The sequence below is a fragment of the Cheilinus undulatus genome, linkage group 13 (genome assembly GCF_018320785.1).
Source record: "Cheilinus undulatus linkage group 13, ASM1832078v1, whole genome shotgun sequence".
In the NCBI taxonomy this organism is placed as follows: domain Eukaryota; kingdom Metazoa; phylum Chordata; class Actinopteri; order Labriformes; family Labridae; genus Cheilinus; species Cheilinus undulatus.
In genome coordinates, this window is record NC_054877.1 from 22,946,111 (window position 1) to 22,970,388 (window position 24,278).

At 39.9% G+C, this 24,278-nt stretch overlaps 1 protein-coding gene across 10 annotated transcripts in view; it reads right to left on the minus strand.

Moving 5' to 3' along the window:
* Positions 1 to 208: 208 nt before the first annotated feature.
* Positions 209 to 24,278, minus strand: part of LOC121520131 (adhesion G protein-coupled receptor L2-like) — a 145,305-nt gene continuing 121,235 nt past the window's right edge. For 5 of the 10 annotated variants that reach the window (XM_041803419.1, XM_041803422.1, XM_041803420.1 and 2 more), the window contains 8 exons: positions 23,151 to 23,371; positions 22,370 to 22,436; positions 16,410 to 16,501; positions 14,934 to 15,102; positions 12,818 to 12,946; positions 9,637 to 9,733; positions 8,484 to 8,609; positions 209 to 2,238 (listed from right to left, as the gene is read on the minus strand). In XM_041803419.1, coding sequence (XP_041659353.1) covers positions 1,367 to 2,238; positions 8,484 to 8,609; positions 9,637 to 9,733; positions 12,818 to 12,946; positions 14,934 to 15,102; positions 16,410 to 16,501; positions 22,370 to 22,436; positions 23,151 to 23,371 — 1,773 coding nt within the window. In that variant the 3' untranslated portion in view covers positions 209 to 1,366. The remainder of the gene's footprint in view (positions 2,239 to 8,483; positions 8,610 to 9,636; positions 9,734 to 12,817; positions 12,947 to 14,933; positions 15,103 to 16,409; positions 16,502 to 22,369; positions 22,437 to 23,150; positions 23,372 to 24,278) is intronic. The other 5 variants (XM_041803427.1, XM_041803424.1, XM_041803425.1 and 2 more) reach the window with 2 other exon arrangements.

Sequence of the window (24,278 nt, forward strand, 5' to 3'; positions counted from 1 at the left end):
TTATTTAGAATTAAGCACCAGTTTATGCTGAGCAGTTATGAAAGGTAAATGTGTTAGGTAGGAGGCGTGTGGAATCAAATGTACCAGACAGGCTAAGTCTTTTTGATGACAAATGTAGACAAAAGAGAAAATGTTTAATATCCTCAGTCTTATCATCACTTTCTCAGACTTTACGAACAATATGAAAAAGCAGCCAGACATCTGCGAACAAGAAAAAAAATTCACATTTATTCGATATCAAACAGGAGTTGAATTAAATATCAGCTGATGATGGGCTCTTACAAAAGAAATAAAATGAACCTAATCAGTGCTGCAACAACTTTTTCACACTTTCCAACCATGTTCTTTTTTCTGAAGAGTTCAGTTAATAAATTAATTAGTGTCAAAGGATGAGACATGTCAGCGAAAACTGCACTATCGCATTGACACGAACATAAGTCTTTAAACCTGACAATTTCTTTTAAGAAAAATAAATTACACAAGTTTTCCAATTCACTCCAAATCTGTGCATGGCCTGTTGTTAACAAAGATACTACTGGCGGAAACAAAGAAACAACCCTCATTTCATTCATGAAAGCAAAAAGCACTTCACAAGCAGAGACGTGAGCATGATTTCATATGGTTGATATCTCTCAAAAACTGATTTTTTTTTTCATATTCAAACATACTACGAGAGTCAAGTGTGAGAGGAAAAAGCACATTTCCACCATTTTGATTAACCTTGTCTGGAGATTTGTATTAACATTGAAAGGGCATAACTACTGAATTGTTGCCGCTTCTGTTTTTTTTTTCTTCCTTTTTTGTCGACTTTTTACACTAGTGGTACAGCAAAATATATTTTCTTTAGCTGTTACTTGTACAACAGTTAAATGTGCAATAGAGAAAATATAAGGCCTGAGTCTGAATTAGTGGTTTCTTAACTTTACAGTCCTTTCTGTGTAGTGGAGCCACACTAGTTCTAGTTACTTCATAACTAAAAAGACCCTGGTCCTGCAAAACCTCCCAGGAGTACATCAGGAGTGTCATAGTTCTTTGCTTGGGGTATTTTTCAAATCTGTTTATTCTCCAACAGCACAGAACAACAGCCAGACTTTCCTCGTCACGGCCGCCGTGTTGGCGTGTAATCCTCTGCACCTTTTTAGTCCAACAGCAGAGTGTTCACAGTCCACATTGGTCCGGCCTCGAATGGACGTGTTTTGTGTGTTAATGAGATCTGTGTGCAAAAAGTCACTTCTTCATTCCATTTTTTTCCCACCCAACAACTTTTTCGCTTCCCGTAACAGGAAGCGCACGTGGAGTGCAAGGCCAGACTTGCCGGCTCTCTTCGCCCATCTGCTAAACTCTGTGCAAATCAACGACGGCGCGCTCAGAGGCTGGTTATGAGCTGCATCTGTCCGTCACTGGGTGCTTCTCCTTCCTGTGCACACTCCTCGTTGTTGGGTGGGATGATGCACCCGTCACTGGTGCCTCGGTTTATGTGGTAGTAGGACATAGGCTGGGGGGTGTCGCCCAGCTCGGGCATGCTTTTATGATATGCGTCCTCACTCTCGCTTCGAGGTGAGGGGGAGAGCTCCTCCTCCTCCTCCTCAGGGGGGTAAGGGGAGGCTGAGGGTGAGGGGGAGTCTCTGAGGTTCGGCATGCTGGTGTACAGGGAGTCTCTGTTGTTGGGGGAGTTTGAGCCCGTCTCCTCCACAGCCGTAACAGTCTCAGAACCATGGCTGCCATGGCCGCCCTGCCCCTCCAGGCGGCGGGGGGCCTTCTGGGCACTGTAGAGCAGGGAGTGAGTCCTCTGGGGCAGGAGGGGGGCCTCCAGTGCCTCCTTGTGGTGTGGGTGCAGGAGCAGCTCCAGGGTGGCATGGCCTCCTCGTCCACTTCCCCTCTGCGGGGACGAGGCCTCGGTGTGATCAGCCACGATGGCGTCGTCCTCACTGCCGCTCCCTCCCCCGCCCCGGTCCACTGTCACTCTGGTCTGAGGAGGCGGGGCTCTATCTCTCTCCCTCTGGGCGTCGCGGCCTTTAGGGGCCCCGCGGGGCCTCAGGTTGTTGTGTACAATCTCAGATATGATCATCTTCTCAAAGGCGGCGTCGTCCAGGTTGAGGCCCCCCAGGTCAGCCGGGGCTCGGACGCCAACGGCCTCATAGTCGTCGTCTCTCAGGGAGTAGCTGTTGTTGAAGTTGCCGTTGAGGGGGAGGGTGTCCATGGCGCTGATGTCCCTGCTGTTGCTCAGAGAGTGCTGTCCTGCAGAGAAAGGCAGAGAGAATCTGTGAGCTGCAATCATTTGCCTTCTCATCCAACAAAACAGTCTCCACCACACCATCTACATCCAACTGATACTGCTCAGGACACTGCACTCTTGTGCTCTTTGATCTCCAGGTTAATTTCAATTTTATGCAAATACAAAAAGTTTTAAAATTCAGAGGAGAACCAAATTAGCTCCCCATCATGTCCATCCTCATCATGGCTGAATCTCATTAAAGCCAATCTAAGAGATTATCCTGAACAATATTGGAGAAATGAGAACAAAAGATGACTTGGAACTGAAAAAGCACAACACAGCAGCACGCGATATAAAGTAGCTGATGATCAGGTAACAACACAGCAGCATACAGGAAGCAGTAGGATAGGATGAGCATTTAAAAAAATAAATTCAAGCTGATGAGGAAGTGTTGGGACATTAACAATGAATAAAACATTCCACCTGTTAAAAGAAGGCAACACAAAAGAGTAATGTCGAACACAGATGGCCGGCCGCCTCTCTGCACCGAGGCCCCACAAGCACGGCAACAACCCCCACACACTACAACACACAGGCACGGTGCAATGACTCACTTTGCCACCACTCACATCAAGTGTGTCTGCTCAGGCTATCTGGCCTAAGAACAGCTGATGTGCAAAAAAAGTAAAACAGATGCTTTTTTCAATTGCAGCAGAAACAACAAAATCACTGAAATAAGACAAAAGTGGAAGCTAACATCCAGCCCGGATTCAGTCAATCCAACTCGGATCATGTCCTTGTCATTAACTATAATTTATTTAGTGTGATGCTTTGCTCAAATTGTTGCAGGTTTGATGGAGAGTGACAGCGAAATGATGAGTTTAATAGTTTAAGAGAGCTAAAGGACAAACCAAGGACAACTGAATCCTGGACTCAGCAGGTGAAAGGGTTCAGCAGCAAGCACAGTCTTTTTTTTTTCTTTTTAAGTCTACAGTTGAAAGAAGGAACATTATTTCTCTTTGAATGACTTTTAGAAGTGTACATCTATCACTTTTATGTGAAGGAAATGCACACACACACACACACCCATGCACCCCCCCCCACACACACACACACACACTCACACACACAGGCGGGCACTCTAATTTTGTGCAGCCCTGTGACTAAGCTCAAGTAGCAGGATGAAAGTGAAGGGGGCTAGTTTGATTTGATATGAGGATTTTATTTACTGGGTACACTGTGAGCTTGCAAGAGAAAGACTTGACATTTTGTCGGGTGAGGATGTCGTCACAGGCAGTCTGCGCACAGAAAAAAAAAACGTGGAAACTGTAGTCTTAGCTTTCAAATGAGCGTGTCAGAAAGTGGATGATAGCAACGGAGGGAAAAAAGTCTAAAAACAACATCAAAGACTTTCTGGAAAAAAAAGGAATGGAGCGCGGAGAGCAAAAGGGCAGGACACGGGAAGGGAGGGGGGAGATTATTAGACTTTTTCTCTGAATAGACTCTACTTCCAAATTTGCATTTGTTTATGCACAGGCGGTGATTTTTATTGCAGACAGGTATTGTCTACCGGGAGCAGGGGAAATGATGTGAACAGAATTCAACTGGACACGGCGACAGCTGCACTCTGGGAAGCGTTCCAGCAAAGATTCATCCAAGATGTTCTCTGTTCAGATTTTTTTACTGCATCAAAACATCTGCAGAGCATTACTTAGCATTAATACACTTACAATAGAGGACACGCTCATCCTTCTCCAGGAGCTAAATGTAATGACTATAGCAGGCGAATTTCTGCAAAAGCTCACGTTAAACTTGACAGTCTCTCTGTGCATATTTCAAAGCCGGATGGTGATCTTCACACCGGTTTTTGACATTTGTGTGTCACACTGCTGCCTGATATACAGAGACTACTTTCCATTTGTTGAATCAGTGAGATTTAGACAATTCATTCCTGATCTGCTCTTGCTCCAGTTGTTTAAATGTGTATAAGTACAGCAGCTCGCCTCAGGGGGAGAAGTCATCTTTCTACAGGCAAAGGAGATGTTTACGTCGTCGTTTAAATTACTGGCTAATTAAGAATATCTTCACGTCTTAATCTGTCTCCAGTGCGGTGTTAAAATGCAATTATCCTTCAGTGTTTAAGCAGGTAAACATTTTAGGGCAAATAATGCACAAGCTCTGTGTACTCTCACTGACTTCTGCGTCTGAGCTGCTGCCAAGCTGCTCACAGAAAAAAGGAAAAGAATTTCATAAAATGTCTGATTTTCTTTGCAGACTGTTTGGTCCCCAGTCTGCTTCATTATCACTAAATGTAAACACTAAACAAGGCTGTGATGACTGCAGAGGGTCACAGATATATGTTTCTGCAAATCCTCTCCTCTCACACTTTGGCCATACTGCTGTTTTTCTATATTCTCTTTTATCATCAAATGCCTGTGAATATCTGAGGGCTATGACTCTGCCCGCATTGCGTCATGAGCTTCTGTTTTTTCCCGTTCTTTGATTGGGTTTCTTTTGCTCTGCCAGAGAGGGAACTAGGTCACCATAAACACTGACATGTTTTAAGTCAAGCTCGCATCTAATTTAGAATAAGAAAGTAAGAAAATGTAAAGATATCATTCACAGCTAGAGGTTAACTACATAAATGATCAACCAGCGTGTGAAGCTCTTTCAACATAGGAGAATTCCCATATGACTGCTCTGTAGTTGAGATAAGATGGCACTGACAATGCTGAGTTTATCTCTGTGTTTACAAAGGAGAAACCTGCACAGATAAGAACTACGGAAATACAGGGAAGGTGTGAAGAACAAACTGTTAATCTACATTAATTATTCTCAACATGTTTGCATGCATGCCGTGTCAGAGCAACAACCTCAACACTTTTATGTTTTTAATAAATCTGACACACTTCAGGGAGAGAGCAAGATGAGAAGGTTAATACCACTCTCATATCTGTCTGTTTGCTTAATATGAAGCTACAGCTTAGCGCTGGTTAGCTTAGCTTTGCACAAAGATGGGAGAGAGAAATCCGCCTACAAGCGTCTCTGCTGTTTTTCTCATCTGTTCAAGGCAAACACAAACTCAAGTGTTTAGTGCAAAGTTTTACACAGGGTTATATGCCGGACTTTTCCCTCGGTTATGACCCGTAACTTTTTTGATCAGTTTGTTGCTTAGCTACGGCTCAGAGCTAAGAAAATGATCCAGGCCAGAAGTTATCAAAAAGAGAATTTACCTCTTTCATGTGGATTAAAAAAACGATATAAAGTGGTGAGAAAATATTCAGAAAATGTATAGTGCTGCAGTAGGTCATAAAGTGAAGTCTGTAGAATTGAGATAATATTAAAAAAATCAAATGCTAAGAGGACAACAGGTATCTAAACATTGATTTCTACTACGAATACAAAGGCAGAACTTCATATTCATGGCAGTGAAAAGGCACCTAAGGCAACTGGGTTAAAAATTACTCTTTAAAAAAAAAAACACACATTATGTCAAAATTAATCTACATTTACTAAAAAAGCCCAGGCAGGCTTTGTTATGAGACTGTTTACATTAAGCCAATGTTAAATGTTGTTTGAAGGCAGATTTGGTCACTGAAACAGCTGGCTTTTTGCCAAAGCTAAGGCTGTTGTATCTGTTGATTTAGCTACCTGCTACTGAAAACCCTATCCTACAGCTTTAAGTACTTGTTTCACTTACAAAATAAAAGGAAATGAGTTGATATTGATATTTCCAATTATTGATTTTTTTTTACTGATAAGAAAGCTTTAACAGTTGCATGTATGCAAATTTGGTTCTTGACTTTGCTAGCATGAATCTACAGTAATAGCATGTCCCAAATCACATACTTCTGAACTATTAACTTTTTTGAGTACATGAGTGTGCAAAGTGCATTCACACTGAGAAGTATACTCAAATGCAGTATACTACTGCCACTATGTTAATGATGAATAGGATATTGTGTTGTTAGCAAGCTAGAATGCTAGTTAACAATAGCATTCACTAGCTAGCTAGTTATTAGCAACGTGAACGGATTTCAATGAGGAAAAGGGCATTTGAGGCTAAAGTTTGTTTTCTTTAAATGAATAAATTTAACATTATATACAAGTTAGATGAATCTAATAGTAAGTAAAAATCTGTCAGATTTTGATTAGAATTGTCTAATGTCTATTTATATCGTGCTGTTGAAAAAGAAGTAGAAGAAGAAAAGAGAGGCAGTTAAACCATTGTCCCTTCTAAGCGTGCGATTTGAGACTGTCATTGAACGCCTTCTTCTGCATTTAAGTGTACCGTAACAGAAGTATGCGATTACAGACACACCGTAAGGCTACCAGGCTAGCTATTTTTGCTTGCTGCTACAAAGAAATCCAAGGCCTGTTGTTTAAAGTACTTGTTGTTAATACCAACAATACATTTAAAGCTATGTTTGAAAAAGGAAAAACTTTGATTTTTATATTAGTAGAAATAAATGAACAACAAGTGGCTGGTAAGTGAGTTACTGAATCAGCTAGCATGAATCCAGGTGAAGACTGTAAGGCTAGTTTTGGCTAGCTGCTACAAGTAAAACCACTATGTTAGTTTTCATAGCAACATGAGTTTAGATGCCCTTAGTGTACTGATTTATGCTGGGTTTACTTATAATTTCCATTCTACAGCTATTGCCCTTTTAGCTTGTAAGTGACATAAATCTATTATTACACGCTAGGTCTCAGGGAGATTAATGGAGTTTCTTAAACCGAAATAGTGGTAGTACTTTGCAATTGTTGTCTGCGGTGAGGGTGCACAGTAATTGATGTAAAACTTAAACAATAAAATAGAAATCCAAACACTGGTCAAAATACACTATGTCTGTCCTAGTCTTGTACGTACTTTATGTGTTTAAGTAGCTGCATCTAATATCCACCTGCCTTTACATGTTTGTACAAACATTTGTTCTCTAATAAAAAAAAGAGTCTCAGATCCACCCTAGCCCCCATGATAGTTTGATTGACTTTTGGTCCCTTTTGTCTAAACAGAGCTTTGCATAGAAACTAGAAACTAATCCTGACTGTAAGAGCAATTTGGAGGTTAAAATATGTGTCATCTATTACACCTCAAACGGGAAAATATCATTAATTCTCCACCCTCAAGTGGAGACGATGAAATGAAGATATTACCTTGGATAACCTAAATAAGCATATACCTAACTGTGATAGCTTCATATCAGTATTTGCATAGTAATAGAGATGTTTTGTTTAAGGAGTTAAGGAGAGAAGATTTAGAGCCCAGTCAGAGCCTTAACATTTTTCTCTTTAGATTATGGGGTTGCTAAAAGTCTTATTTCACCAACTAGTCTCTCTTGAAATGTGTGATATAAATATCCATGATTAAAGCGGTCAATCTCAAAATCTGTATTAAAAATAAGCAATAAATAATTTTTAAAAGATCCATTTCCCTGATGCTTTTAGCCATTATTAGAAACATGATTTTGCTATTATCATTACTATGCCTGAATTCATAGCTACAGTGGCCACCCAGATATAAGGTGGATATATATACTTTATACATTTTTTTAATCATGCAGATTTTCTTAACTTATAAGTGAACTTTGTTGGTTGCTGGTAGGCATATCTGGTTTCTAAAAAATCTATCAGGAATCAGGCTAGAGCTAGGCTAATGATTTCAGCTAGCTGCTTCCAATGAAAGCTGCCTGTAGGGTTTCCCTTTTTCAGTAGGACTGCAACACAACATTTATTACTAAAGAAATTAGCTTCTTTTGAATTTCTTTTTTTTTCAGCTTTTTCTCTTGAGGTTTAAAGGTTTCTTGGTCGGCAGGTTTGGTTATTCAAACAGCTAGCATGAATCCAGGCAGCAAGGCTCGTTATTTTTGCTAGCTGCTTCAGATAAAACCATTGCCATTTTTATATTTGTCTTTTTTATCCTAATTTGATACATTGCTGGACAGTTTTTTCTCATGAAAATGCACCTCATCCTTTTTCAAGATGAATTGTTTTAATAAGAGTTCTTTAAAGATGGCAGTAATGAAAGGCCTAGCTCTACAACAGCTTGGGCTAACAGACAATGCTAGTTTTTCATTTCACAGTCTGTGCGCTAAGCTTAGTGATGTGTCAATTAGCCATGGGCTTATAAAACAGACAGACATGAAAGTGTTAGTAATTTTTTCATTTTTCTCTCAAAAAAAAAAGTGTCTTTTACCAAGTTTTGCATTTGCAAAAACAACAACAACACAAATCTATCTAGAAATAAAGGTGGAGGGTGGATGTGCACCTGGGGAGTGAAAGGCCGGTGGAGAGGGGGTGTTGCACACCACAGTTTCTGCCAGCAGGTTGTTATAAGGGTTAGTGTCGTGGGTTCGGAGGAGAGGGTTAGTTAGGAGGTAGTTGCCAGTCATCCCTGGAATAACAGGAAGAGAAAGAGAGAGAAAGGGGGAGAAAATCAGGAGGGAAAAAAACAGTTGGTGAAAAAAAGAGCTCAGGGTTCTGTAGTTCATGGTCTGTGGCGGTGCGCTGGGTCGCTGTCGATATAAACAAACCCTGACATCCGCTGTCCAAAATCTGACACCGCAAAAGATTTATGACCCAAAATACGTCTGCCTTTTATTATGGACGGAGCAGCCATAGAAACGACGGTCAAAGCAAGACATTATCCAAACATTTGGACGATGTTCCTGACAAACAATATTATCACGACAAGTGTTGACCAAAGCATAGCAACACAATCAACTCCAGTGTTTATGTGAAACAAATTCCTCTAAACAAACTCATCCAGTCAAGACACTAGACAAAACATGCCTAAGTGGCCTGCCATGAATAATAGAGTATCCCTATCATCGTCAGCATGTTTGTGTAAATCCTCAAGAATGTAATAAGTGTCTTCGGTTGTTTGGATGGATCGTAGAGGAGCTCCGTGCTGGCATGTGTGTCTTTTAATATAATCTAAACTAATTCAGAAGTACAGCTTAAATCTGCGCTGGCACGGTCTGGAGCCAGAGCCTCCAGATGCCGGGATCCCTCCCAAAATCTGCTCTGACCTTAGCCTGACTTTGCTCATCTTGCCTCACCCCCTACTTTCATCCTGACAATCATTTCAGGGTGAGCATGAACTAGGTAGATGCTGCACAGTCCTGTTAAAATTTGAACTCAAGTTCTCATGAAAATAAAATATCCCAAACACTTTTTTCATTTCTTTGTCTCACATGGACCTGGTGAAACAGGAAAGTACTGAAATGACATCACAGGCTGCTGTTTTTGTTTTGATTGCTAAACACTAAGAGAAATGTGACATTAAATCAAGCCGCCCCTCTTCTCCTGAGCTGCACTCATTGATGTGTTTATCGTGAATTCAGAGCTCCATCACAAAGAGAATGGTGTATGTGTCTCGTCTGGTAGCGGAGGAAGAAGAAGAAGAAACGTTTGCTAACCCTGGTTGAGCGTGGAGGTGCTGTTTATGTCTCCCGAGATGAAGGAGGACTCCGACTGCTTCCTCACAGTGTCGTTCCACATCCTCCTGATGCGGCTCTGGGTAGAGAGAAAAAGCAGCCATTGATCAGGACTCAACATGGTGCCGCAGTCTTTAAAGGCTTCTGGCCTTGAGGATTGAGTGGCTACAAGAGTTTGTGATATAAAGCTACACTTGTATACACCAATCAGACAGCCAACCGGTTGACAAAACGACTGTGCGATGAGGCAGGCGTTATTGATCCGATTGATACGGAGAATAGATACCTCAGGAATCTTACAGCCTGTAATGTGAGACGTCTAGCTCTTTTTTTTCTGGTTAGTATGCCGGCAGATTCTCAGAAGTGCTCTTAAGATAGATCTCACAGTCAGAGAGGAGCTGTCATAGGAAACATCAGTCATCTGTTCAACACCATCATTTTTTTCTAATGCATACATTTTCTCTTTTTTCTAATAATTCTCTCATCTGATCATAAGAGCAGATATTCAGAAACATTTATACTAATTATAAGAACTATTAGTAAGCTACAATCTACGGTAACATTTCCTGATGCAAAAACTCCTTACCATTATATATAACCTCTGCAGCATTGGCAGCTAAAAACAAAGCCTTACATTATGTCCTGGAAATTAACACTGCCTAAAATTTGTATTTCATCTTCATTTTTGTCAAAGAAACAAGAGGCTCCACTTAACTGCCATTAATTCAAGTCAAAGGTTGAAGATAACTTTGGTAATCTTTAGTCTTTACAAAAGGATAAATGTCAATGTCTCATTTTTCTTATTGTCAACAAATCTTCTGAAAAGCCTTAAACCAACAATGTGTAGTGTCTCCTCAATACTTTCTTCAGTCCTTAGCCTCTCCGCACTCTTAATCACAAGGCTATTCGCTGCTAAAGAATCTAATCTTGAGAAATAGTTCACAAATAAATATTTCAAATCTTTAAAAAGCTCAGAACTTCTCTTAACCATGTGTGCAAAAATACATTTAAGAAAAAAAAATATTAAAACATGAGTAAATAGGGCCTTTGTGGGTGTTTGTTTTCAGTAGCAGATTAATACACATCCGGGACTTTACTTTGTGTTTGCTTTGCCAACATGGTCAGCAGGGTTAGGGTTGGATTTTCTTTTAAGTGCATAACAGCTGAAACTCTTATTCCTTTACATCAAGGATGTAGAGTCAACTGTTAACAGCTGCTTTTTATTAAATTATTCAAGCACATTATTTTGATACCTTTTTTAACATTCAGAAAGTATTCAGACCCCCGCCACGTTTTCCTTTTTCTTATGTAGCAGTCTGATGCTACATAAGAAAAAAAGTTATATTTATTGTCATTAATCTACACTCAGTAACCCGCCGAGACAAACTGAAAACTGAACGTTATAAATAAAAAGCTAAAATTTCACTTTGACCTTAGTTGCGAAAACACTTGAACTTTAGCTCATATGATTCCCAATGCTCTCAGTCTTTGCTGATATGATCCTACACCACATGTGGGACGAGTCTTGCTTGCCCCAAACCTTTTCCAGTTGAGAATCATGGAGGCCACTGTGCTCTTGTGAACCTTCAGTGCAGTAGAATTTTTTTGTAGCCTTCTCCAGATCTGCCTTGCAACAATCTCTCTCTAGGTCTCTGAGCTCTGTAGGTAGTTCTTTTAAACCTCATTGTAGGCTTGGGCGATATGGCCTAAGAATCATATCACAGTATTTTGCCTGCCTTTGACGATAATGGTATTATATCACAGTATTACAAAATCAAACAGAGATAATGCTTTTTAATCCAAATTCAAGTGTTATTAACCCCCTTCTCCTCTAAAAACAAGACTTTGATGGCATACTCAATTTATCTCCAAGCATAGGAACACAGAAAACATGTTTTTTTTTTTTAAGTCTCTAGGTTTACTTCTGTCTAACTGCACTCCAAGTTTCACATTTCATCTCTAACCTGATGAGGTGTTAAGCTGTTAATGACTTGAACACGTTTCCTAGTGAAGGCGTTCACAATAAAAGCGTTTCAGAAAAATAACAGCCGCAGACTTTTATTTTGAAGGGCTTGACGGAAGTATTGTGTTTAGCATTGGGTTAGCTTAGCTTTGGCTGCCGTACCGGAGAATATGGCTAGTTTACAGCAGCTTTTCTGACCTCATTTAACATCGCAGCCTGGATCTTTGACTTACTGTGGATTTAGAAAAGAAAGTCACAAGTTAAAATAGACTTTTAAACGGTTGTTTACACCACTGTAAGAGGAAGAGCTGCAGCGCTGGGCTCTGAGACCAGCCAAAGCAGCACTTAGCTTGTGTAACAGCCCCAGGCAGGCTGGCAGACAGCACACTGACTTAGTAGAGGTACAGCCATCAGACTTTGAGAGGAAAAAACATGTGTTTTTGCCTGATAACTCACACTGAGGCAGATACGATGATATCATTAACAAGCGTTATCGCGATTGGTCAGTCCAGAATGGTGATTGGTGAGTCCAAATCTCTACTGTAGGGCAAATTTATATCATTTATACCGTCTACCGCATATACCGCGCACCCCTACCTCACAGCATGTTTTTTTCTCAGATTTTCATTGTCAGCTGTCAGGCCTTCTATAGAGAAGTGTGTGGCATTCCAAATCATGTCAAATCAATTTAATTTACTACAGGTGGACTCCAATCAAGGTGTAGAAACAGCTCTACAAAGATTGAGAAAAATGGAAAGCACCATAGCTAAATTTCAATTGCGTTGCAAAGGGTCTGAATACTTATGAATACTAGAGCCCTGTGATGAACTCTTAGAGCCCTACAAGATTAAAGCTTATGCTCATGACTGTGTATCAGTCATACATCTATGTAAATGTGCTATATAATTATAACTGCCTTGCCTTTTGAAATAATCAAGCAGCTCTTTGGCACCGAATTATGAGCTACAATATCCGATTCTGGCTTTACAGACTACTGCTTGTAAGTTGGATTAATTCATTGGTAGTTTTGTTTATTTTTTGTGATTTTTTTTGGCATTTACTTAGTAATTAAATATATTTTCTTTTGAAAAAAATCAACAGACAAGATTTAAAGTTGATATGAATAAATAAATCCTCATCATACATGGTTTTCTGCATCCCAAAGCTTTTTCTTATCTGTTTCTGGTTGTCTACACATACCTGTGTTGCGGATGAGTATCGTGCTGTGGATCGAGATGTGGCTGTCTTTGCTGAACTGTGGGGGCCCTCAGCTGGCAGTGCGCCGCAGCACTGAGACTGACGGAAACATTTGCTGTACTCTTTGCGGACCTGCAGACGAACAAGAGATCAGGACAGAGTGAGCAGAGACAATCCCCCAGTACAGAGATCCATCTATCAATCCATCCTTTAGCTCTACCCTGGAGCTGGAAACGGTCACAGCTGACATTTGGAGAGAGGTGGGGTACAGCCGGGACACCTTATCATGGCTGAACCATGGAGACAGATGATCTTTAATGCTCCCAGTGATACCTTTGGACAAATGGTGACTCTAAATTGTCACCAGTTGACCTGCATGTCTTTGGACTGTAGGTCACTCAGGTTTAAACAAAAAGAGATGGTAATCCCTAATCCTTATCAAATCCCTGAAGCAGTTCAGATACAACATATGTAGGAGAAGTTATGTCCAAACACAGGCATAACACAGTGAAATAGTGTGGAGAATAAATCCTTTGATATGGATGTCGCTGGGTGAGAATGTATAAAATATTGAAAACGCCTCAGGTGAAATCTTAAAATATCACAATATAAATATTTACAGATCCACAACTGCGGTACAAAGACTGTACATATTCAGACAGAAACAATGTTTTTTTTGCAATGTTTGACAGTGGAACTAACAACTTACTGCCATTTTGATAAATCTGCCAATTATTTTCTCAGTTAATTTTTGTCTAAAAATTGCCAGAAAAAGCCAGACTTTTTCATCAAATTCAGTTTTGTGATGTTTGGTCAGAAAAGACCATTAAATCAAGAAATCTACTAAACTTAAATACACACATAAAAAAAATTCTGGTGCCAAGTTGCAAGTGGCTTCAGTAATTAATCATTTATCAAATTATTGTCTAACTTACTGTGAAGCTGACAGTTTCTTCACCTTCATTAAACTATAGGAAATTAGTCAGTCATCTGTTGATGCATTTGTTATTATTTAAGTCTGTAACATACCAAAAAATATATTTTATGACACATCTATTTTCAAAAACACTCTAACACATAACAGAGCCATAAAAAAAACATTTAAACCACCTACCCCTAATTCTTACGTAGCTGGACTACGCAAATGTTCAAAAGTTTTGCTTTAAAAAGGGCTTCTTGTGAATCAATTCTTAATCTACAGTGCATGTTTCAGCCTGACAGTCGAAAAAAAGTCATTGTTATTATCATCAATCTACTCTTACTCCCATCATGACAAAGTGAAAACAGTACTTCAAACGATTTTTGCTGAGATGTTTTTATAACTTTGATTGGAGTTCACCTGTGGTTCATTAAAAGGATTGGACATGATCTTAAAAGGTATACGCCTCTCTATTGAAGGCCTTACAGCAAGAATGCATATCAGAGCTCAGCCCAGCCAAACAGAGCAATAGGGGGAGAAAGGTCTTAAGGTGATCAAGAACCTGATGGTCAATGAATGAGCCTCAGAGATCCTGCATGGAGATGGGACAAAGTTCCAGGAACTATTACTGCATCCCTCCAACGAATGGGCTTATGGCAGAGTGGCTGGACAGAAGCCTCTCAGTGCAAAACACATGAAAGCACACTTGGAGTTCACAAAAATCCCCAAAGGAAAGCCAAGTGGGATTTCATGCATTTTGCGCTGAGGAGAGGCTTCTATCTGCCTTAAGTCCCAGATCAGTGTAGGGCTGCAATGATGGTTGTCCTTCAGAAACTTTGTCCCATCTCCACACAGGATCTCTGGAGCTCAGTCAGAGAGACCATCCGGCTCTTGGTCAACTCTCTTACAAAGGTCCTTCTACCCTGATGACTAAGTTTGGCCAGGCAACCAGCTCTTAGAAGAGCCCTGGTGGTGCCAAATTTATCTTTAATTTATTTGCAAAATGTTCTATAATATTGTTTTTCACTTTATCATGATGGGGTATCAAGTGTAGATGAATGAGAATCTTTTTTTTATTGTAGCACCAGGCTGCAACATAACAGAATTGAAAAAGGAGGTCTGAAAACTTTCTGAATGCACTGTAAAACCTGTCGTTTTGCTGTTAACTCACACAACTGGCAATGTAGGACAAAGGTTTACCTTTTTTTGGAGGAGGCAGTGGAAGATGAAGATAAACATCCCCTGCAGAGTGTTGAAGATGGTGAAGAGATACGCCATCACAATGGACGATTCATTGAGGAAGAGCAAGCCGAAGGACCACGTGAGCCCCAACAAACAAAGCAGGGCGAATGCTCCCAACACCCATGACCTGTGGAGGAGAACGAGGAAATAAATTAGAAAGATTAATTCCAAGACATTTCATCAGTGAAGGTTTGGCATTTCTTCTAGACAGCAGCTTGTTAATTTAAAAAAAGAAGAGAAGAAAACCCTTGTTTGCACTTTTTAGACACTAGCAACTGTAAATGCTTGAATGCTGATTCAAAGTTTGTCGCTTTATTTTCCCCGTGGTCTTCTTTAGGGATTTTGGCTAAAAGGACTGCAAACACAGCACATTCTTTTGTTCCATTGTGGCTTCCTGGAAGGCTTAGAGGAAATAAGATAACTTCACAGTCACTCTCAATAATGATGGCTGGTAGTTATTGATGCACAGGAGAGAAGTGAGCCACCCAGAGAGCAAGAAACAGCGAGTGTGGAGAGAAGAAATGAGACGACAACATGTCACCGACAGAGAAGTCAAAGATGTAGTGCTGCTGGGAAAGAGAGCTGATGGGACTCTGTGGACAGTTTCTGCTGCTTTTGATACAATAATGCAAATGAAGCAATTATTTCCCTTGATTACAACAGATCCCATATTTAACACAGAGACTAAAAACATGGAAGATATCACTGGAACCTAATTAATAATGGTTAATGAGTTTGTAGTGTGAAATTGAGCATTCACTAATGTAGCTTTCTATGAGCCAAAAACATATTTTCCCCTTTTTTGTCTTTTTATTTTTTGGACCAAAATCAGAGTCTGCTGAAAAATCCTGTACACACATACATGTGTTGGCCTGCCCTCAAGCATATTGTCAGACAAGCATCAAAGCACAGAAATATACAGGGACTTGTCTTTTTATTGAGAATATTCAGCCCACTGGAAGCTGAAAGATGGGGTAGGGGTCCTGTATTTTTTTTTTGTTTATACCGTCTTTAAATCTGGAAGGATGTGGGCGAAGCTGTTTTTCAGAGGAAGCTGGTAAACTATGCCAGAAAGATACCGAAGGTCAAAAATGCAGTTATGAAGAAAAAAAAAAGGCAATATAATGCAGCCAAGTGCAAATATTGAAATCATAAAATGAACTAATAAGGCACCTTTGCGGGCAGAAATAAAATCTGAAAGGGAAAAATATTTGTCTGGTTTAGGAGAAGAGAAAGTCAAATAAATGTGTTGGTCAAATGCAGCTTTTCAAATTTTAAGAGGGAGGAAAAAGAAATAATGGGGCTTATTAGTTTTCTTTTCACATAGAGGTGAAAACCACCCAAATACATCACTCATCTCAGCACAAACACACACAGTCTCAGAGCATGCAGTCTCCACTGAGGCCATGCAATCTCCCAGAGCGACACCCTCACCTGATCCCCCCCAGTCGAGATGAGTCGGGTTTCATGGAGGTGGAGTGCTTCACCATCTTGAACATCGTCACCACCAGGAAGATGACATTGACCTGTCAAAACAGACGTGGATCACGGTGAACACTCTGCACTTAGAGAGAAATACTATTCCTGATGCTCACAGTGGTGGAGGAGGGGATATGTAGATCCTTCAACAAAGAAAAGTACAATACAAGCAAGACTGAGTACTAAAAAAGAGAAAAAGTACTATCACAAATATGAAAGCACAATCAGGAAAATGTATAAAATAGAAGAATTGAGCAGACAAAAATGAAAGTTGGATGGGTTTTAATTAATCCTTATGTCTTAACATGGATGTGACAGCCACATTTAACTTTTGTACTGGGTTTAGGATGTTTGTATCTGAAATGTGGGTCTAGTGGGCCTTGGTGAAACAACCGTGAAGGTAAGGGCCAATTTGATAACCCTGCGTGGTCTCTCATCATTCATCTGATTTTATGGTTGGGTTGCAGTGTCATTACAGGCCATGTAGTAGGGTACACAGTATTGGTGTTATCACAACCTTGCTCTAGCTTAGATAGGGCAGCTGTGGATAAGTAGTAGAGCTGGCAATCTCAGCTGTAAGGTTTGGGGTTCAATCCCCAACCCCTTGGCTAGCATGTCAATGTGTCATGGGAAAGAAACCTTAAGGTACAATGTATAAATTGGGAATATTAGGGACATCTAACACTGTGTCCTAACAGCACCATAGCAACTGTTCTCACTTTGCACACTGGATCCATTAACTATTTAATTCCCTAATCTATGATTTTCAGTTTGTCCTTGTAAGAAATATGATATCTGGTGCTTTTATGTTGAAAGCGGATGTAATTTGTGTTTGTATTGACAAGCATTTGACACTTCTGAGTCAAATACTTTTGCCTATGGTTGATACAAGTCAGAACATACTACATTTAAAACATAAAAATGGATAAAATTGATATACAGTTATCTTCTCTTTTTAAAACAAGCTAATGAGCTCTGCAGGGCAAAGTGAAAGAAAATCATTCCATCCAACACTTGGATTTTCCTTTACCTGTTCCCTTGCTCTTTCCCCATCTCAAGGTATAAATAAAAGGCTTTTTCTAGGTCAACAAAAATAAAACAATTCTAATTTAGATAGGCCAACTTATAACTATTATGCTTCATGCTCTTAAGTTTGTTCCACCAAATGCTATGCTAGTTGCATGCAAGTAATAATACTAATAGCTTGGATCTACCACCCCCACTGTGAAGCACGGTGGTGCAGCATCATGCTGTGGGGATGCTTTTCAGCAACTGACTGTGGAAAGCTTGTATAGGTAGAGTAAAATGAATTTGGAAAAATATAGGAAAATCCTGAAGGACAATCTTATACAGTCTGCAAGAGAACTACGGCTTGAGAAAAGATGGTGAATGTTCTGGAGTGGCTGAGTCAAACCCCAGACCTTAATCCAATGGAAAATTTGTGCCTGGACTTTCAAAGGGCTGTTCATGCCTGAACCCCATGCAACCTGACAGAGCTTGAACAGTTTTGCACCAACTAATTACATAATAATAAAAGGGGTGAATATTTATGAAGTCATTTATTTCACATTACACATCTTTATTTAATTTACATTTCTTCGTAGAAATCGTTTTTCACTTTGACATTAAAAAGGTAAGCAGAGATTGTAGGCAGAGGTCAACACTTGGTGCTTGGTTAAACGTGTCTAAACGAAGGAGCATTGTGGATGTTGGTCTATAAGGTCAGGGCTGTAGCACTGAATGCTCTGTCTCCATTGGATCAGAGTATGTTGTTAGGAATAGAGAGCAGGCAATTGTTTAAGGACTGTAGGTGTATGAGTGAAGGTGGTAAGAGAGGAACTGAGGGTCAAGGGCATGGAGGGATTGGTAGGTGAGTAGGAGGATCTTGTATTTAATGTAGAACCTAATCAGGAGCTAGTGAAGGTGGATGAGGATCAGTATTCAGATAACAAGAAAATGGCTATAAAAGCTCAAGTCCATTTACCATTTACCAAGTCTGTTTACAGAACCTTCTTGAAGGTAGCAAAGCTGTTTGGGTTGTGGTGGCCACTTAAGGCCATGATGTGGAGTACTGTACTTATCACTGGGGCAAATTCATAGGAATGATTGTTTTGTGTGTGTTTAAGAGTGGGTGTGGGGTTCCCCACTGAGTGCTCATCCACTTCATTAGAGTAGAAGCATCTTTGATTTATTCAAAATTAAATTAATCTACTCAAAAAGGCCTCTGACGGATGAACTAATGATTGGACTGATGATTATTATTTTTTAATTTGTTAAGATTCTGAATTCAACAAAGAATCACAATAAACTACAGCTCAAAGAGAAGCCATTTTTTTCCTCTGGAAAAAAAAAAACAAAACAAACTCCAGCTTGAAAATATTCCAGAAAGTATAACTGACAATATAATTGAAAGGAAAACAGGCAAATCCTCAAGTTTGGTATGCCTGAACCATGAGATGTTTTTGCATGAAAAATGACTAATTATCAGAACATCTGTTGATTAATTTTCCACTAATCATGACTAATCCTGGCTGTTCTACTTGTGTATCTTATTTGGCAGTCAATCAATAAAAAGGATCATGTTTTTGAGCTCGCCCAGTGTTTTGAACAGCAAAATCTTCATTTGTGATTCATTACATTATTTTGAGTGTGTTTAATTAACATTATTTCCTTTAGAACTGTGAAACCTGATTTCCTTAAAAGTGTTGTAAAATGGAATTGAAAAGTGCAAAACAATGAAACCCTTTATTTGACTGAAAACAGCACCAAGCACTCAGACTCCAACAAGCTACATATTACCAGCATAGGGTCAAGGTGGATCAAGTTTGTCAAACCCACAAGACTAGAATTTAAATGAAACATGCACACTCGACTTACACAACTCCATTTCTATCATCTGCTCTACAAAGTTCTTTACTTTGGCAACAGAAATGAGGGCCTGTGTGAAGTAATGCTTAGGTCTGGGTACCAGTAAACCTCAGTGGGTAGAGCAGGCACCCATAAGCAGAAGCTATAGTTCTCAATGCACTTGTCCTGGGATTGATTTCTGGCCCTTTGCATGTTTGGTGTATGTCCTACCTATTCTCTCTCCACAAATTTTCCGTCTCTCTTCAGCTGTCAAATCATATAAGGGCAAAATGCTTAAAAAATCTTTAAAAAAAACCCAAACGTTTGCTTTTGTCTGTGAGGAAGGAAACAGACAAGTTTCACTTTGACTGTTTTTTTCTCTCTACACCTTCTTCACACTTTTCACCAAGTTTTTCCTGATTTGATGTTCAGTAGAAGTGAATATTATTCCTGCTTATATGTTCAGAAACTCAAAACCTTTCTGTTTTTTTGTGAGCCAGTCTTTTTTCTGACTCATACTTGGGTACAAAAAAAATAAATTAAAAATATAAGGGTCATGGACTCACAAGCAAACAGGAATGGTGCTCTTGAAAATGACAGTAAGTGGAACAGATCTGAACCTTGAAAAAAAGCTAAACGTATGCGTACATCTCAGACACGGTACGTTCCTTTTCATATTTTATCTTTACTGAGTGCACTTCATTTTTTTGTTCCTGAAAACTGTCAAAACAGGCATGAGTTAACAGATTTGAAATGTTTTAGTATTTGCTCTTTGTAAACTCTCTGAACGCTGCTAAAGGCAAAATTATGAAATAGAAAATGGTAAAAAGACATTATTTCATAAGTCAAAACTTTGAAACTTAGAAGTTTCTTTGTTTTCCAAAACAAAATTTGCATTCAATGCAATTCACAACTGCAAAATATGAATGCTTCTGACGTCTTTGTGCTGTTTCAATAACTTGGTTTCAGTGTTTTACAAATTAAAACATACTGCTTTTACAAAAGTGTTTTAACACTATCCTTACTTTTTTGACTTTTGGGTTTTAAACAAGTAGAATCTCAAGGTAGAGTGTTCAAAGAAAACAAATACAACAGTTACATTTACCTTATTTTTGTTCTTGAGTTTAGCACTAAAACAAAGATAATTGGCTACATTCCAGCTCTGAATGCCAACATCTGTAATTTTGTTTTTTATTGACCTGAAATATTGCTTGTTCTATAGCAGTTTTAGCTCTCCAGTGAGCGCCAACACCAGCATACCTTTACCAGGAGGAATAAGAAAATGTGAAGCCTCAGTGCGGATCATAAAACTCCCTGACTTCCACAGATAAAACACACAGTGAGAGGTTAATGCTATGCTCTACTTCACACTGCTCTGGCCTTCGACGTAAAAGCTGCACAGAAAGTTTCTCCTCCCTCTCATGTTTGACATTATGTTTAATCCCAAAGCGCAAATCCTCATTGAATACAAGAAAGTTTATCAGATCAAGTCCAACAGATCTGATGTACTGTGAACAAAAACTGCAGAGGAGAGGGAAGAGCAGTGCTGAGCACCATATTTTAGAGACATTTTTCAGCAAAGCCAGGAAAAACATTTAAATGATACAAGCCATACATCCAGAGCTGTTTCCATTCTCTCACGATGTTTCTCTGTAAGCACTGCGGGGCCTCATGACCACCGAGGGAGAGGGAGGAGATGGGCTTCAATTTGGCTTGATACCATGTAAAACCTCTGAAATGCTGTGTTGTACATATCCAATGAATAACAAAGAGTTTATTTAATGTTATTAAAAACTTATATCCTGTATCTGCTCTGAGCCTGCGTGACCCATTTTCTAAACATGAAGGAAAAATAACATAAAAAGAAAGAGTTGGCAGGAAAACAAAGCACAGTTGCCCCTGTATATTCTTCTCAAACACTTCATTCATAAATAAGCAGAAAGATCCTCATTATTATCCCATATGGATGCACTCTAAAACAGTGAAAAAGCGGGTTCTTGAAATGAAACAACAAGAATGTGAGTGGAAAAACAGATGGACACCAACAAAGAAAAAGATGGAGGAGAAGGAAAAGGAGTGGCTAAGAAGACAGAAAGAGGCTTTTAGATCACAGCTTAGAGTAATGCTGAGTTTTGTCTCTCAGCCACTGGGGCCGATTTTACGTCCGCCTGACTCGAGTGGCTGGAGATGCATTTAACACAGCCGCGAGAAATGACACAGATCCAATGAGACAGACAGACACACAGACAGACAGACAAGGAGGGAGGCACTCTGCAGAAAGCTGAAGCAAACTACATATGGACCCCCCCACGCCTGGTCTCCAAGGGACCAAGCTCTACAATATTCAGGTCTGTAACTCCTCTGCCAAACACAGCTCTGAAAATTCAGCCATGCTGACGCAGCACTTCTCTATGTTTTTGTATTTACAGCTTAAAGACAGATTTACATGTGTGTTAAGCATACAAGCCTGTATGGATACACATTGTTTGTTTTGGGCTGGCTGCATGCATTCTTGCTTGAATTCACGCTTGCATGCGTTGTGCAAGTGTGTGTGTCTTTGTGTATTTTGAAGACCAAGAGCAGCACATGAAATATTAAGAGGTGAAGATGGAGATGTCCGTGCACCGGGATTGGCTGGGGACGTGTCATGATCCTCAGCAGGGCTATGAGCTGCGGTAATGGTTGTCTGGCCCACCCACTCATTACTTCCATGTTCACCCCCACCAGCATCACCCTTGTTTTCCCACTGAGCAAATGACCTTCATGCCTGAGACGATTTCTCCTCCTGATAGCAAGAGAGGAAAGGGGAGGGGGGCGTATGTTGAAGAAGCAAACAGCTTTAAGTTGTTGCTGCTCACCCATTCTGATTTCAGAGGATTTCATAGCTGAGTGGACACTGATGTCCTCGTGTCAGCTATAATGGGACCACTTTCCTTTCATGCAAATTGATCTGAGAAATCAGAGCTATGAGAGGCTGCCAACTACACAGAGAGAAAATCTATAAACTGTTTCCAAAGCTTTTCTTTGAAGGAAGAGAAAAAGTTACAAGCAGAAAAATTACAACTCACCACAATTATGAAGGTTACAGGTCCGATGAAGCTCCAAATGAAATGGTTATCAACCCTGAGCCAGCATCTACAGGGAGCAAAAGGTGATGTTTAGGTCATTATATCATCTCATTGCCAAAACAAAGTTGCGTCTCATCGATCAGAGGCCGAGCAGAGCCTGGGTTGGATGAGAAACTGCTCCGACCACAGAGAAGAAAACCAACCTTGGGGGAGCGCTGGCCTGGAGCCATGAGAAGCTGCTGTCTCAAAGGCAGTGGTTATTGGAATCATGACTTCACAGTCTGCAAATGTCTACAAATGTCCGACTGTGTACCTAAGACTCTGAGCGGTAAACAGTCAAGAATGAATTGTATTTTGCTCTTTGTTTATCACAAGGAAACAGAAATGAAGTGAAGACCACAGCCACAGAATGAAGTTTACTTAAATCCCATATATTAGAGGACTGCAGTGTAACAAATCATAACGCTTGCTGCTTGGATGAAGACCAGCAGCAGGCGAAGAAGCACATAAACTTTTAACTGACAAGAGCAGCAATTACCCACATGCAAAGAATAAAAAGCCAGCAGGCCGGTGCAGCTAGCCAGCACATTCATTAGTGTTGCAGCTTTATCCACAGCTTCTTCTTTAAGCACTGACAGGGTGTAAATTTGCCTGAGGTTAGAGGTTGACTACACTTTGTGATATCACGATCATTAGCACATGCATGCAACTGTGCGTGTCTTGACGGGGAAGAGGGGACGGCTAATGCTCCCACTGAATAAGAAGTCCCAGGAACACTTACGCCCGCTGTGTGCCGTAGCTCCTGTAGTCGATGGCTGCTGAGATCCCCACCACCACAGCTGGGAAGAGGTAGCCCGACATGTAGTAGTACTTCCTGCGTGAGAACTCGCTCTCAAACACCTCCACCAGCATGAGGTAAAGCTGCACGCCTTCTAGACACATCCAGGCGAACGCAGCCAGGAAGCAGAAGTGGAGGACGCCAGCAATGATGGAGCACACCAGCTGAGAGGAAGACACATGTTGATGTTACAAACAAATATGAACGCTTGTGGTGGATGATTGAGGGTTAGTCTCATCTCACTGTTGCCAGAGAAACAGCATTTGTCATTTACTTTATACAACATAGTTTATCCGATTTTGGAGTGTTTTAATTGTTGACATTAGCTTAACTTCACTGGACTGCAATGGTGTCAGGATCACTAGTGTCTTTAAACTGCTATCATGTTTGTCTTAAGTCCTGGATGATTAAAGTAGCTGGCTGTTACTCCTTGCTCTCTGCTAGTGCTACAGTGCTCAAGTTAAACAAAGTATCTGACAAAAGACACATTCTAAAAGTATAAACATCTTATTTCTATTGAGACTTTTATTTTGAAAAGCAACATCAGGAAGCTAAGCATATTCAACAACTTCACAGCTCAGAGGTCTCATAAATGCAAGCCAAACGTAACTTCACATCAAGGTGATAATTTTTGAGAAGTTTTATTTTCATTTAGTTTGCACTTTTTGTTTTAAGTTTTAGTTCAGTTCAGATTAGTTTTTACTGCTGTTTTTTCTAGTTTAGTTTGGTTTTTATTTTGTAAAAATTCTTTGTTTTAGTGTTAGTTTTTTTTTTTAGTTTAGTTTAGTTTTTATAGTAGACAATTACAACATTTCAAAAAAAAGGCTATGTACCCTGTGGTGGCAAGCATGAAAATTAATAAAAAGTAGTTGTATAAAAAAAATAGTTTAGTTTTTATAGTAGGGGATACTAGTCAGAGTGACACCAAAAAGGGTCGGAAAAAATAAACCTCATGCAATTTTTAAAAGCCCATTAAAAATGGCTGCTATTCACGTTTCTTTTTATTTATTTAAGCTTTATGTGAATACAACTTAGACCTGAAATTAACCATTGTGTGAAGTCTTCCCCAAT